Source organism: Staurois parvus, unplaced genomic scaffold (genome assembly GCF_062004578.1).
Source record: "Staurois parvus isolate SC_StPar_1 unplaced genomic scaffold, SC_StPar_1.0 ptg000328l, whole genome shotgun sequence".
Classification (NCBI taxonomy): domain Eukaryota; kingdom Metazoa; phylum Chordata; class Amphibia; order Anura; family Ranidae; genus Staurois; species Staurois parvus.
The window spans coordinates 1,101,664-1,115,836 of NW_028318124.1; the positions used below are offsets into that span (position 1 = coordinate 1,101,664).

At 42.2% G+C, this 14,173-nt stretch overlaps 1 protein-coding gene across 1 annotated transcript in view; it reads right to left on the minus strand.

Moving 5' to 3' along the window:
- Positions 1 to 252: 252 nt before the first annotated feature.
- CNTD1 (cyclin N-terminal domain containing 1) overlaps positions 253 to 14,173 on the minus strand; it is a 165,251-nt gene continuing 151,330 nt past the window's right edge. Inside the window, exon 8 of the mRNA XM_089683939.1 lies at positions 253 to 518. Within this exon, the coding sequence (XP_089540065.1) occupies positions 408 to 518 (111 nt within the window). The 3' untranslated portion in view covers positions 253 to 407. The remainder of the gene's footprint in view (positions 519 to 14,173) is intronic.

A 14,173-nucleotide genomic window follows, 5' to 3' on the forward strand; every position in this document is an offset into this window, starting at 1 on the left:
CTTAGAAGGAGTAGCAGAATGTATTTTGGGGCACAATTCTTCATGTGTACATGCTGTGTGTTAGAAATATCTTATAAATTGACAAGATTGTGTGAAAAAAAAAAGTTTTTTTCTTACCTCCAGATTGAAGGTACTGCAATTGGGACTGCTTTGGCTGGTGCCAAATACTAAATTCAAATTAGCCTGGAGTTAGATGGCAGCAGAATCCAAATCATAACATTGTCAGAATTGTTAGAACAAAACACATATGACTTTATTATACTGCATTCCTCTTACTTTTTTATTTATCATCTAAAGGAAGCAAGGTTCAAAGCAATCAGCTGCAAACTGGCATGCACACATATTTGACAGTAATGCTGAAAAATGTCATCACATTCTTCCGGACACAAAATAAGTATTGACATGTCTCAGTGGTTTATCAATCCTGTGAATCCAGTGGAATGGTTTAATATTGCAGAGCACATTTCAAAGATTGACTTCACTGTGATTCCTGTAATGTTGCTTAAATGTTCCATAACCTAAAGGGGAATAGAAAGAAAAGAGTGTGACTTTTAGTGCCTACTGCCTGTAAGATTTCTTCACTTAGCTGCAGAAAAATACCTATCATAGTCAAAAAGAATTGATAAACTACGACGCTGTGTTTAAAATGAGGAGCTGTTGTAAAATGACTGAATCAGAACCAATTAAAGCAATATTGAACCCAAAAGCAAACATATTGCAGCTTACCAACTGTCAGATGGGATAGCTGCATTCATTTTGTTTTTTTTAGGCTTGCTTTCCTTTAGTTTCACCTAGTGATGTGGCCAATAAGTCTGTTGTTGTTTATTTATTACTTATTACTTATTATTTATGTACTTATATAGTGCTGTCAATTTATTCAGCGCTTTATATATATATATATATATATATATATATATATATATATATATATATATATATTACATTCACTTCAGTCCCTAATCCTCAAGGAGTATACAATCTAAGGTCCCTAACTCACATTCATACATACATACAGTCAGGTCCATAACTATTGGGACATCGACACAATTCTAACATTTTTGGCTCTATACACCACCACAATGGATTTGAAATGAAACAAACAAAATGTGCTTTAACTGCAGACTGTCAGCTCTTTAATTTGAGGGTATTTACATCCAAATCAGGTGAACGGTGTAGAATTACAACGGTTTGCATATGTGCCTCCCACTTGTTAAGGGACCAAAAGTAATGGGACAGAATAATAATCATAAATCAAAGTTTCACTTTTTAATACTTGGTTGCACATCCTTTGCAGTCAATTACAGCCTGAAGTCTGGAATGCATAGACATCACCAGAGGTTGGGTTTCATCCCTGGTGATGCTCTGCCAGGCCTCTACTGCAACTGTCTTCAGTTCCTACTTGTTCTTGGGGCATTTTCCCTTCAGTTTTGTCTTCAGCAAGTGAAATGCATGCTCAATTGGATTCAGGTCAGGTGATTGACTTGGCCATTGCATAACATTCCACTTCTTTCCCTTAAAAAACTCTTTGGTTGCTTTTGCAGTATGCTTTGGGCCATTGTCCATCTGCACTGTGAAGCGGCGTCCAATGAGTTCTGAAGCATTTGGCTGAATATGAGCAGATAATATTGCAGGTGATTGACTTGGCCATTGCATAACATTCCACTTCTTTCCCTTAAAAAACTCTTTGGTTGCTTTTGCAGTATGCTTTGGGCCATTGTCCATCTGCACTGTGAAGCGGCGTCCAATGAGTTCTGAAGCATTTGGCTGAATATGAGCAGATAATATTGCCCGAAACACTTCAGAATTCATCCTGCTGCTTTTGTCAACAGTCACATCATCAATAAATACAAGAGAACCAGTTTCATTAGCAGCCATACATGCCCACGCCATGACACTACATAATGCTTCACTGATGAGGTGGTATGCTTAGGATCATGAGCAGTTCCTTTCCTTCTCCATACTCTTCTCTTCCCATCACTCTGGTACAAGTTGATCTTGGTCTCATCTGTCCATAGGATGTTGTTCCAGAACTATGAAGGCTTTTTTAGATGTCGTTTGGCAAACTCTAATCTGGCCTTCCTGTTTTTGAGGCTCACCAATGGTTTACATCTTGTGGTGAACCCTCTGTATTCACTCTGGTGAAGTCTTCTCTTGATTGTTGACTTTGACACACAGACACCTACCTCCTGGAGAGTGTTCTTGATCTGGCCAACTGTTGTGAAGGGTGTTTTCTTCACCAGGGAAAGAATTCTTCGGTCATCCACCACAGTTGTTTTCCATGGTCTTCTGGGTCTTTTGGTGTTGCTGAGCTCACCGTGCGTTCCTTCTTTTTAAGAATGTTCCAAACAGTTGTTTTGGCCACGCCTAATGTTTTTGCTATCTCTCTGATGGGTTTGTTTTTTCAGCCTAATGATGGCTTGCTTCACTGATAGTGACAGCTCTTTGGATCTCATCTTGAGAGTTGACAGCAACAGATTCCAAATGCAAATAGCACACTTGAAATGAACTCTGGACCTTTTATCTGCTCATTGTAATTGGGATAATGAGGGAATAACACACAGCTGGCCATGGAACAGCTGAGAAGCCAATTGCCCCATTACTTTTGGTCCCTTAACATATGCAAACTGTTGTAATTCCTACACCGTTCACCTGATTTGGATGTAAATACCCTCAAATTAAAGCTGACAGTCTGCAGTTAAAGCACATCTTGTTTGTTTCATTTCAAATCTATTGTGGTGGTGTATAGAGCCAAAACTTTTAGAATTGTGCCGATGTCCCAATATTTATGGACCTGACTGTACATACGTATAGTTGTGTTCAAAATAATAGCAGTGTGTTGAAAAAAAGTGAATAAAGCTCAAAATCCTTCTAATAGCTTTTATTTCCATACACACCAATGCATTGGGAACACTACACATTCTATTCCAAATCAAAACATGAAGAAAAATATATCAAATTTGTGTTGTTCCTCTAAAAAAATTGAAGAAAAGTGAATATTAGACTGTTCAAAAAAATAGCAGTGTTTGTATTCTTCTTTACAAACTCAAACATTCACTATATAAACTGAAAAATTTTGGAGATTTTGCTTTCCTTTGAATCACTTAATTAATATTTAGTTGTTTAACCACTGTTTCTGAGAACTGCTGTACATCTGTGTTGCATGGAGTCAACCAACTTCTGGCACCTGTGAACAGGTATTCCAGCCCAGGATGATTGGACTACATTCCACAGTTCTCTATTTCTTGGTTTTGCCTCAGAAACTGCATTTTTTATGTCACCCCACAAGTTTTCTATTGGATTAAGATCCGGGGATTGGGCTGGCCGCTCCATAACATCAATCTTGTTGGTCTGGAACCAAGATGTTGCACGTTTACTGGTGTGTTTGGGGTCGTTGTCTTGTTGGAACACCCATTTAAAGGGCATTTCCTCTTCAGCACAAGGCAGCATGACCTCTTCAAGTATTCTGATGTATTCAAACTGATCCATGATCCCTGGTATGCGATAAATAGGCCCAACACCGTAGTATGAGAAACATCCCCATATCATGATGCTTGCGCAACCATGCTTCACTGTCTTCACAGTGTACTGTGGCTTGAATTCAGTGTTTGGGGGTCGTCTGACAAACTGTCTCCGGCCACTAGACCCAAAAAGAACAATCTTACTTTCATCAGTCCACAAAATGTTGCGCCATTTCTCTTTAGGCCAGTCAATGTGCTCTTTGGCAAATTGTAACCTCTTCAGCACGTCTTTTTTTCAACAGTGGGACTTTGCGGGGGGCTTCTTGCAGATAGCTTTGCTTCACATAGGCATCTTCTAATTGTAACAGTAATCACAGGTAACTTTAGACCTTCTTTGATCTTCCTGGAGCTGATTGTTGGCTGAGTCCTTGTCATTTTGGCTATTCTTCTACCCATTTGAATGGTAGTTTTTCGCTTTCTTCCACGTCTTTCAGGTTTTGGTTGCCATTTTAAAGCATTTGCGATCATTTTAGCTGAGCAGCCTATCATTTTCTGCACTTCTTTATATGTTTCCCCCTCTCCAATCAACTTTTTAATCAAGGTACACTGTTTTCTGAACAATGTCTGGAACAACCCATTTTCCTCAGAATTTCAGAGAGAAATGCACTGTAACCAGCATGTACAACATTTGCTGCCTTCCTTCCTTAACCATTTGCTGCCCGCCCTATGGCCAAATGGCGTCCGGCAAATGTCATCAGCCTTTCCGGGTGGACGCCATATGGCGTCCTCCAGCACATGCGCACTTTTCGCGCTTGCAGAGCCGCGCAGCGTACCTCGGACACGGCCGATGACAGATCTGAGTATCGGCCCCGTTGCCGGTACCATGTGACCTGCTGTGACCAATCACAGCAGGTCACATGACAGTTGTATACAATGGATGGCTTCATTCATGCCATCCATTGTATACTAGTGTCTAGCTGTGAATGGTCACAGCTAATCACATGCGCATGTCATGTGATTAGCTGTGGCCAAATCACAGCTAAGCAAAAAAAAAAAAAACACTGAATGAATCGATGTCATTCAGGTAAATGCTTGCTTATAGCAAAGTAATTCTTTGCTATAAGCAAATTGTGTAAAAAAACAAAAGTAAAAAAATACTGATCACTTCCCCAAAGTAGTACAATGTTACTATGGTAACATTGTACTACTTTGGACATAGTGAAATATGAAAAAAAAAAGAAAAAGAAAAAAAAAATTTAATAAAAAATTAAAAATAAAATAAAAAAAATATTTTTTTTTCCATACTGTCACCAGTCAGTGTCCCTGATCACCGCCATGCCAGTTATATGAAGACGCTGTACTGCACTGGTGACAATATGTAAAAAAAAAAAAAAAAAAATGTTTCCGAAAAATAATGGCAAAAAAATACAACTTCAAAAAACTCGCCACGCCTCTTATGAAGTACGTCGGACTGTCTACTCTGCAAAAAGGGGTCATTTGGGGGATATCTGTACTGTTCTGACATTCTTGGACCTCAAGAAATTAGATTGGCCGTCAGTACTTCAGGATTGATCAATATTCAGATCTATACCATAGTTTGTGAACTCTATAACTTTCCTACAAACTAAAAAATACATCCTAATTTGTGTTATTTTCACCAAAGACATGTAGTAGAATACATCTTGGCCTAAATTTATGAAGAACAATTATTTATTTGCAAACTTTTATAACAGAAACAAAGAAAAACGTGTGTTTTTTTCAAAATTTTTGGTCTTTTTTTGTTAATTTAGCAAAAAATAAAAACCCCAGCAGTGATTAAATACCACCAAAAGAAAGCTCTAGTTGTGTGAAGAAAATTATAACATTTTAGTTTGGGTACAATGTTGTATGACCGCGCAATTGTCATTCCAAGTGTGAGAGCGCTGAAACCTGAAAACTGGCCTGGGCAGGAAGGTGTTAAATTGCCCGGTATTGAATTGGTTAAATAAGGGCAATAATTGCCACCTGCTTCTCAAAGAATGAATGACCTCACTAATAGAACTCCACACTGCTATTATTTTGAACATGCCCCTTTCAATTAGTGATTCAAGTATACAGAATCAGCAGCATGCATGTCATGACTGTTGGGTCTGTTGGATTTCTATTGCTCTACTACACCTGCTAGTAACTTATTTGCCATGTAGAAATATCATTTCTACCAAAAACAGTGATTGATCAGGTTAGTGATGTCTGACTGCTATTATTTTGAACACAACTGTACGTGTACTATGGCCAATTTTTTTAGACAGGAACCCATTAATCTACCAGCATGTTGGAGTGTGGGAGGAAACTGGTGTACTGGAGGAAACCCACGCAGGCACAGGGAGAACATGCAAATTCCAGGCAGATGGTGCCATGGCTGAGATTCAAACCAACGACCCTAGTACTACCAGGTGGAAGTGCTAACTATTTAGCCACTGTGCTGACCCACAGTGTTGTTTTTCAAGAGAACAAACTGTCCTGCAGATGTAGCAGTGACAGGGTTGAGACAAACCATTTACTACTGACAGGGGTGGTAACATTGATCATCTTTTCTTCATTTCTGTAAAACCTTTATCCAAAACTGTTTGCTGAAACTGATTATAAAATATTAGCTGGAATTCAGCTTCAATTTGGTAGTGTGTCTTAATCTGCTAGTGCACCTAACACTTTAGTCCCCCCAAATGAACAATACAGCTGTCCAAAGGTGCCTCTGTGCTCACTCATCCAGAGTGGAGGCAGCAGAGTATCATCCAGTGTGCAAGTGTGTGGGCCCCAACAGAAGGGGGGCTCACTGTGCCATATCACACACTGCACACCAAACCCCCGCAGCACCGCTGATTCCACCTCAGCACTGAGGTGTGTCCACTGTGGCTCCCCTGCAGCTTCTGGCTTCTCCTCTTCTCCCTTCCCACAAGCTTTGGGTACTGCAGGGAAGCCACAGGGGGATTACACTCTGCAAGTAGACCCCCCTCTGATCTCACCCTGTAATGGCCCCCTCCCCCACCAATCCCTAGCTCCCCCGTCCTGCCGGCTGCTGCTGGGGTGGGAGATCAGTGTCAGGATGGAGGGCTGATAAACATGTCATTTTTTACCAGCCCCTTTCTGAATGAACACCCTGAGTGATCGGTACTGATCGCTCCTATCTTCATTCACAACTGAAGCATAGTAAACTGTATTTTGTGAATAAATAGGAAGCCTTTGTAGAGAGACTTCTTTTTATTCATCGGTAGTGCAGCTGAGACTGCAGAGAAAGGGAATGAGGACTCTGTCTTCAGTTCTATTCTCTGTCTCAAAAAGGAGACATTGGGATCTCTTTCAACTTTTGGTGTTTCATCAAAGCCTCCAAAAAAGTAACAAATATTAAAAATAACATTGTAAAAAATACGGCCTAGTTTATGCAGGGCATACTACAGAGTACACCCATGTGAGGCCATGTTTACCCACATGGGTATGCACAGGCGTTCCATGAATGCCCATAAGGCAGTCCCATTGATGTCAATTGGGAAGCAGCAGCTGCACAGACACAGATGCTGCTCTCCATTTGACATTCATGTGGGTGTGGGAGCATATTCCTGAACTCATATTGTCTGTATTCGGGCTGTGAACCTGCATTCACACGGATATCAGTTTGGGAGCAGCGATTGTGTCTGTGCAGCTGCTGCATCCCAATTAACATGAATGGGACTACTTGCACAGGGATGCATGAGACACCTGTTTATCAGCATGCACGTAAACAAAGCCCTCACAGGGACAAACATGTGAACGAGGTCTTAGTAGGAAATTAACAGGAATTTTGTAAGTATTATACTGTGTTTATGTGTGCATACTTTAGTGAAAAAACATTGATGCAACTATTGTGGGGCCTAAAAATCATCTATTGTGGGAATTGTACTGAGGATCAGTTTGTTCCCCGGTACAATCACCCTAGGTTAGTCTGACTGACCTGGGGGATTGTACTGTAGGACAGACTGACCTGGGGGAATTATACCGGGGGACAGATGAACCTGGAGGGGAGATCATACTCGGGAGCAGACTGACCTTAGGGTAATTTTACCAGGGGAAAGACTGACCTGGAGGGATTATACTAGAGCAGGGGTCTCCAAATTTTCTAAACATAGGGCCAGTTTACTGTACATCAGACTTTCAGGGGGCCAGACTGTGTCCATTGGGTGTAGAAATTGTCCTGGCATCAGTGGGAGTAAACAACGCATCTTTGGTACTAGTGGGAGGAATTTATTCTTTCATTGGTGTAAGTGGCAGGAATAGTGCCCCATCATTTTTGTCAGTGGGAGGAATAAACTCCTATTGTTGGTGTCAGTGGAAGGAAATAGTGCTCCATCAATGGTGTCAGTGCGAGAAATAGTTTCCCATCGTTGGTGTCAGTGGGAGGAATAGTGCCCCATCATTGGTGTCAATGGGAGAAATAGTGCCTCATTATTGACGTTAGTAGCAGTAATTATGCCCCATTGTTGGTGGGAGGAAAGGAATAGTGTCTTGTATCAGCGGGAGGAAAAGTGCCCTGAGGGCCGGATAAAGGAAAGCAAAGGACCACAAGCAGCCCCCAGACCACAGTTTGGAGACCATTGTACTAGAGGATAGATTGACCTGTGGGGGAAGGATTATACTAGGGAACAGACTGACCAGGGGGAATTATACTGGGGACAGTTTGACCTGAGGGGATAAAGGTTTGTACTGGGGGATGGATGACCTGGGGAGGTATACTGGGGGACAGAATAATCTTAGGGGGATGGTAAAGGATTATACAGGGGGACAGACTGACCTGAGGGGGATTGTACTGGGGGACAGACTGACCTAGGGCGATTGTACTGGGGGACAGACTGGCCTAGTTTTGTTTAACCACACCCCTTATTTCCCCCACCATTAACAGGATTTACCCACACCCACTGTTTACCATGGCAACACACTCATTACTCTTCCACTTGCTACACCCAAAAGTGCCCTGGGTCTTTTACAATCCTAGCAATGCCCCTGGCACAATTAAAACCATGCCCACTCTTCACTGTAACGCATTAAGCACACCACATTTTTTTTTCAAGCAATGGGGCCCAACCTATGAACTTGCATGCAGGCCCAATAGTTTCATAAAACACCCCTAAGTGGAGCCATTTTAATACAGGAATTGTGTTACTGGCCAGATCACCAGATGAAAACATAGGGGGAAAGGCTAAAAAAGAACACTAATGCAGCCACCACATCTAATAATTGGTAAGTTGCAATATATTAAGTGTTCTGGGTTTGGATTTAATACCACTTTAACTGGTTGCCGTCCAGCCACTGTACTAAAAAGGCCACAGGGTGGCACCCCTGCGCAAAATTACGTTTTAAAATGTCATTTTGCAAAACAGGTAGGGGGCGCGCGGACACCCTACCCGCATCGCCGATCGTGGCCGCAGATGTCAATCACCGGGTCCCGGCCGGCGATTACCGGCAATCCCTGACAGGGAGCACGGCTGCAGTGTTTACACTGCAGCTCTGTTCCGTCAGTTCCTAACACACTGATCCTGAGAGCGAAGTTTAGCTCTCTGGATCAGTGTGTTCCTGTGAAGTACACACACCCCGCCCACTAGTAAAACACTCCCCCTCACACAGTTAACCCCTTGATTGAATAAAAATGTTAACACCTTCCTCCCCAGTGCCATTAGTACAGTGTCAGTGTTTTTTTTTTTCACTGATCATTGTATTGGTGTCACTGGGGATGTTAGTGACCCCAAGTCAGTTCCCCCCTAGTGTCAAAATGTCCGCCGCAGTCCCGCCATAAGTCGCTGATCACTGTCATAAATCGCTGATCACCGCCATAAGTCGCTGAGCGCCATTATTATTATTATTTTAAAAAAAATCCCAGTATCTTTCCTGCCATTTGTAGACGCTATAACTCACGTAAACCAATTAATTTACACGTATTGGGATTTTTTTTTTTAGCAGAAACATGTCGCAGAATACATTTTGGCCAAAATTTCTGACAAAATTTGATTTTTAAATTTTTTTACTGGATATGTTTTATAGCAAAAAGTCCAAAATAGTGTTTTTCTTCTCAAAATTGTCAGCCTTTTTTTATAGCGCAAAAAATAAAAACCGCACAGGCGATCAAATACCACCGAAAGAAAGCTCAATTCGTGGGAAAAAAAGGACATAAATTTAATTTGTCATTTAAAGTAATGCAGCACCGTAACACAAACCGCTTCTGTAACCACTCCCTGGCCTCCATATAGCAGAAATACTGCTACAGGATGGCATGGGTGCGCAAAATCACACACACACACACACATATATATATATATATATATATATATATATATATATATATATATATGATTTGTGCTCCCGTGGTTTTCATGCCCTCTCAGATGGCGTCATATTGCCCATCAGTACACCAGTCATCACATTTAACTCCTTGACTGCCAGGAACACGCTCATGCACAATAAACCTCCATTGCTGGTATAGTGTCTGACCGGATCAATATATTTGATCAGATCAGCACTATACCAGCATTCACATTAGTATAACGTCCCCAAAAACGCAGCGTTAGCGGCTTCAGCCCCAGCACCTGCGTTTAGCCCCTACGCTTACCCCCCCTTCTCCCCCAGCAAGTGCAGTGAAAGTAGGTCACTGTCACTTGATACATTGCACACAAAACCGTGGCGAGTCCCATAGGTCCAGTACAAGCCGGTGCGGGGGCGAGCACAAGTATTGTCCCGCAGCCACCAAGAATTCGCACACAGGCCCATAGAGCTCCTAGTATCTTTCCGGATGTGCTTGCAAATCCCTACTGACAGCCCACAAATTCTGCAGCACCTGTACTTCCCCCATTCACTGCCCAACCCGGAATTCAGGTGGAAATAGCAAATTTAACTACTCCCCTTGATTTTTGGAGCAGTTTTTCATGGAATATTTGTATGCGTTGATTGTGGATCAAAGCAATTTATATGCACAATTTAATCGCCACCAACCTAAATTCAAACCTTGCCAGACCAGTCGCATGGAAACTCATTACGGTTTCCGAATATACATTTTTTTTGGGCCTAACCCTCAACATGGGCATTACTAAAAAAAATTAATTGCGGTTCTATTGGTCCACAGACCCGATTCATCATATGACGTGTTCTCTGCTGCCATGGCCAGGCATAGATATGAGCGTATAATATGTTTTATGCATTTCAACGACAATGCACTCTGTCATCCTCGGGGTGACCCTGAATTTGACCAGCTGCACAAAATTCAGCCCCTCGCAAATCACCTTAACCAAAAATTTGCAGATGTCTATACTCCCCAGCAAATAATCTGCGTTGATGACTCCCTGATTAATTTTGGCCGCCTTTGCATTCAAACAATTGCTCTCCGGCAAGCGTGCCAGATATGGGGTCAAGATGTAGAAGACCTGTGAGAGGGCAACAGGCTATACTTATAAGTTTCGGATTTAAGAGGGAAACGATAGTCACGTGGAGCCCCCCGGATGCCCAGACTACATGGGGAGTAGTGACAAGATAATTTGGGACTTGGTGTCATCCTTTTTCCATATGGGGTACCACTTATACGTGGACAATTTTTATTCAAGCGTGCCACTATTTAGACATTTGTTCAATCTTGGAACTGGCGCATGTGGCAAAATGTGACCTAATGTGTGCCCACCATTAGAAGTGGGTGGATGCAGGGCGGTATATTCTAATGGTGGGCATACCACACACTTTTTTTGGCAGAGATTTCTTCTCTTTTTTTCATTCAGCCCACAGGCTGCATACAAAAAAAAAAAAAAAGAACATAGCATATATACCCAACAAGGATCAGCGACGTACTGGTACATCACTGGATTTTGAATGGTTATACCAGGATCATGCCTACAGCTGCAGGCATCATCCTGGTATCATTTTTTTCAGCCGGAAATCTGCTTTCATATAAAAGCAATCCTAGTGGCCAATTAGCTGCAGGATTGCTTTTACAAGCAGCAGGAGATGATGCCCCCCCTCCCCCGCTGCCTTCCGCGGTCTTCTCGGGTGTTTCTGCCAGCTGACCATAGAGCTGATTGGAGACCAGAGTGGTGCCAATCATCTCTATAGCCTAAGAAATTAGAAGCTACGAGCATTTCATCACTTCAGTTTCGCAGGATATAAACAGCGCCATTTGTAAATTGGGAAAGCATCTGATCACACCGATTTTGGTTTGATTAGATAATGTAAGGGAAGAGGAGATATCTAGAGTCTGATAGACCCCAGATTTCTGAAAATAGAATACAGTGGGGCAAAAAAGTATTTAGTCAGCAACCAATTATGCAAGTTCTCCCACTTAAAAAGATGAGAGAGGCCTGTAATTGGCATCATAGGTAGACCTCAACTATGAGAGACAAAATGAGAAAAAAAAATCCAGACAATCACATTGGCTGATTTGGAAAGAATTTATTTGCAAATTATGGTGGAAAATAAGTATTTGGTCACCTACAAACAAGCAAGATTTATGGCTCTCACAGACCTATACCTTCTTCTTTAAGAGGCTCCTCTGTCCTGCACTCATTACCTGTATCAGTGGCACCTGTTTGAACTTGTTATCAGTATAAAAGACACCTGTCCACAACCTCAAACAGTCACACTCCAAACTCCACTATGGTGAAGACCAAAGAGCTGTCGAAGGACACCAGAAACAAAATTGTAGACCTGCACCAGGCTGGGAAGACTGAATCTGCAATAGGCAAGCAGCTTGGTGTGAACAAATCAACTGTGGGAGCAATAATTAGAAAATGGAAGACATACAAGACCACTGATAATCTCCCTCGATCTGGGGCTCCACGCAAGATCTCACCCCGTGGGGTCAAAATGATCACAAGAACAGTGAGCAAAAATCCCAGGACCACACGGGGGGACCTAGTGAATGACCTGCAGAGAGCTGGGACCAACGTAACAAAGGCTACCATTAGTAACACACTACGCCGCCAGAGACTCAGATCCTGCAGTGCCAGACGTGTCTCCCTGCTTAATCCAGTACATGTCCGGGCCCGTCTGAAGTTTGCTAGAGAGAATGTCATATGGTCAGATGAAACCAAAATAGAACTGTTTGGTAGAAACACAACTCGTCGTGTTTGGAGGAGAGAGAATGCTGAGTTGCATCCAAAGAACACCATACCTACTGTGAAGCATGGGGGTGGCAGCATCATGCTTTGGGGCTGTTTCTCTGCAAAGGGACCAGGATGACTGATCCATGTACAGGACAGAATGAATGGGGCCATGTATTGTGAGATTTTGAGTGCAAACCTCCTTCCATCAGCAAGGGCATTGAAGATGAAACGTGGCTGGGTCTTCCAACATGACAATGATCCCAAACATACCGCCCGGGCAACAAAGGAGTGGCTTCGTAAGAAGCATTTCAAGGTCCTGGAGTGCCCTAGCCAGTCTCCAGATCTCAACCCCATAGAAAACCTTTGGAGGGAGTTGAAAGTCCATGTTGCCCAGCGACAGCCCCAAAACATCACTGCTCTAGAGGAGATCTGCATGGAGGAATGGGCCAACATACCAGCAACAGTGTGTGCCAACCTTGTGAAGACTTACAGGAAACGTCTGACCTCTGTCATTGCCAACAAAGGATATATAACAAAGTATTGAGATGAACTTTTGATATTGACCAAATACTTATTTTCCACCATAATTTGCAAATAAATTCTTTCCAAATCAGCCAATGTGATTGTCTGGATTTTTTTTCTCATTTTGTCTCTCATAGTTGAGGTCTACCTATGATGCCAATTACAGGCCTCTCTCATCTTTTTAAGTGGGAGAACTTGCACAATTGGTGGCTGACTAAATATTTTTTTGCCCCACTGTATATGACAATGCCCATTGAAGTTATAAGGCATATTTGCATTCCCTGTGATAGCATTAAAAGTGATAAAAAAAAATAAATAAAAAGGTACAGTGTAAAAATAATAAAAAAAATCAAAATAATAGGGTCAATGCACAAGCATTGACCCTGTGGCGGTATGTAAACAGCGGTTGCGTCATACATGTGAGGTATCACCGTGAACGTCAGATCAAGGGCAGTAATTCTAACACTAGAAAAGCTACAATTTCTGGGGAAATTGTTTGAAGTGTTCTTGCCTCCTCCAGTAGTCTAGGGCTTGAAAATGAGAGAGTGGTGGCGGCAGTTTAGAAATCATGTCCTGATTTTTCAGCTCACACTCTAGCTTTTGTCACTCTGCTGCCTGCTCACACACCTGGGTACCTATGGCAACACACTCTACAGCAAGGGCAGAGAAGAGCGGTTAAAAACAAACTGCTCCAACTTGCTCACTTCACTGGCGGTTGCCATATTCAAACGGTTGTAGTTTAAAAATTATAACTCCTACACCGAAGAACATTATATTGTGAGAATCACAAGACCCAGACCTACATTTTGATGCATAGTATGTCTCTGAAATATTAAAAATGAAGGCACAGTCGCAGTTTAGAGATTGCCCTTCAAATTTGGGGTGGCTAGAGTAGAGTTTCAATGAATGTCAATGGGCGGTGTGAGTTGCAAACAAATGGTCATATTGTGAAAACTGTCAGGACTATGGCTTAGCCATGGACATTTTTAGTGGCAGCAGGGATAGCTGAACGTTTTGATATAAGATTTGTGTAGGTGGGCCTGAAAATGAGGGAGTGATGGCAGTTTAGAAATCGCCCTGATTTTTCAGCTCACACTCTAGCTTTTGTCA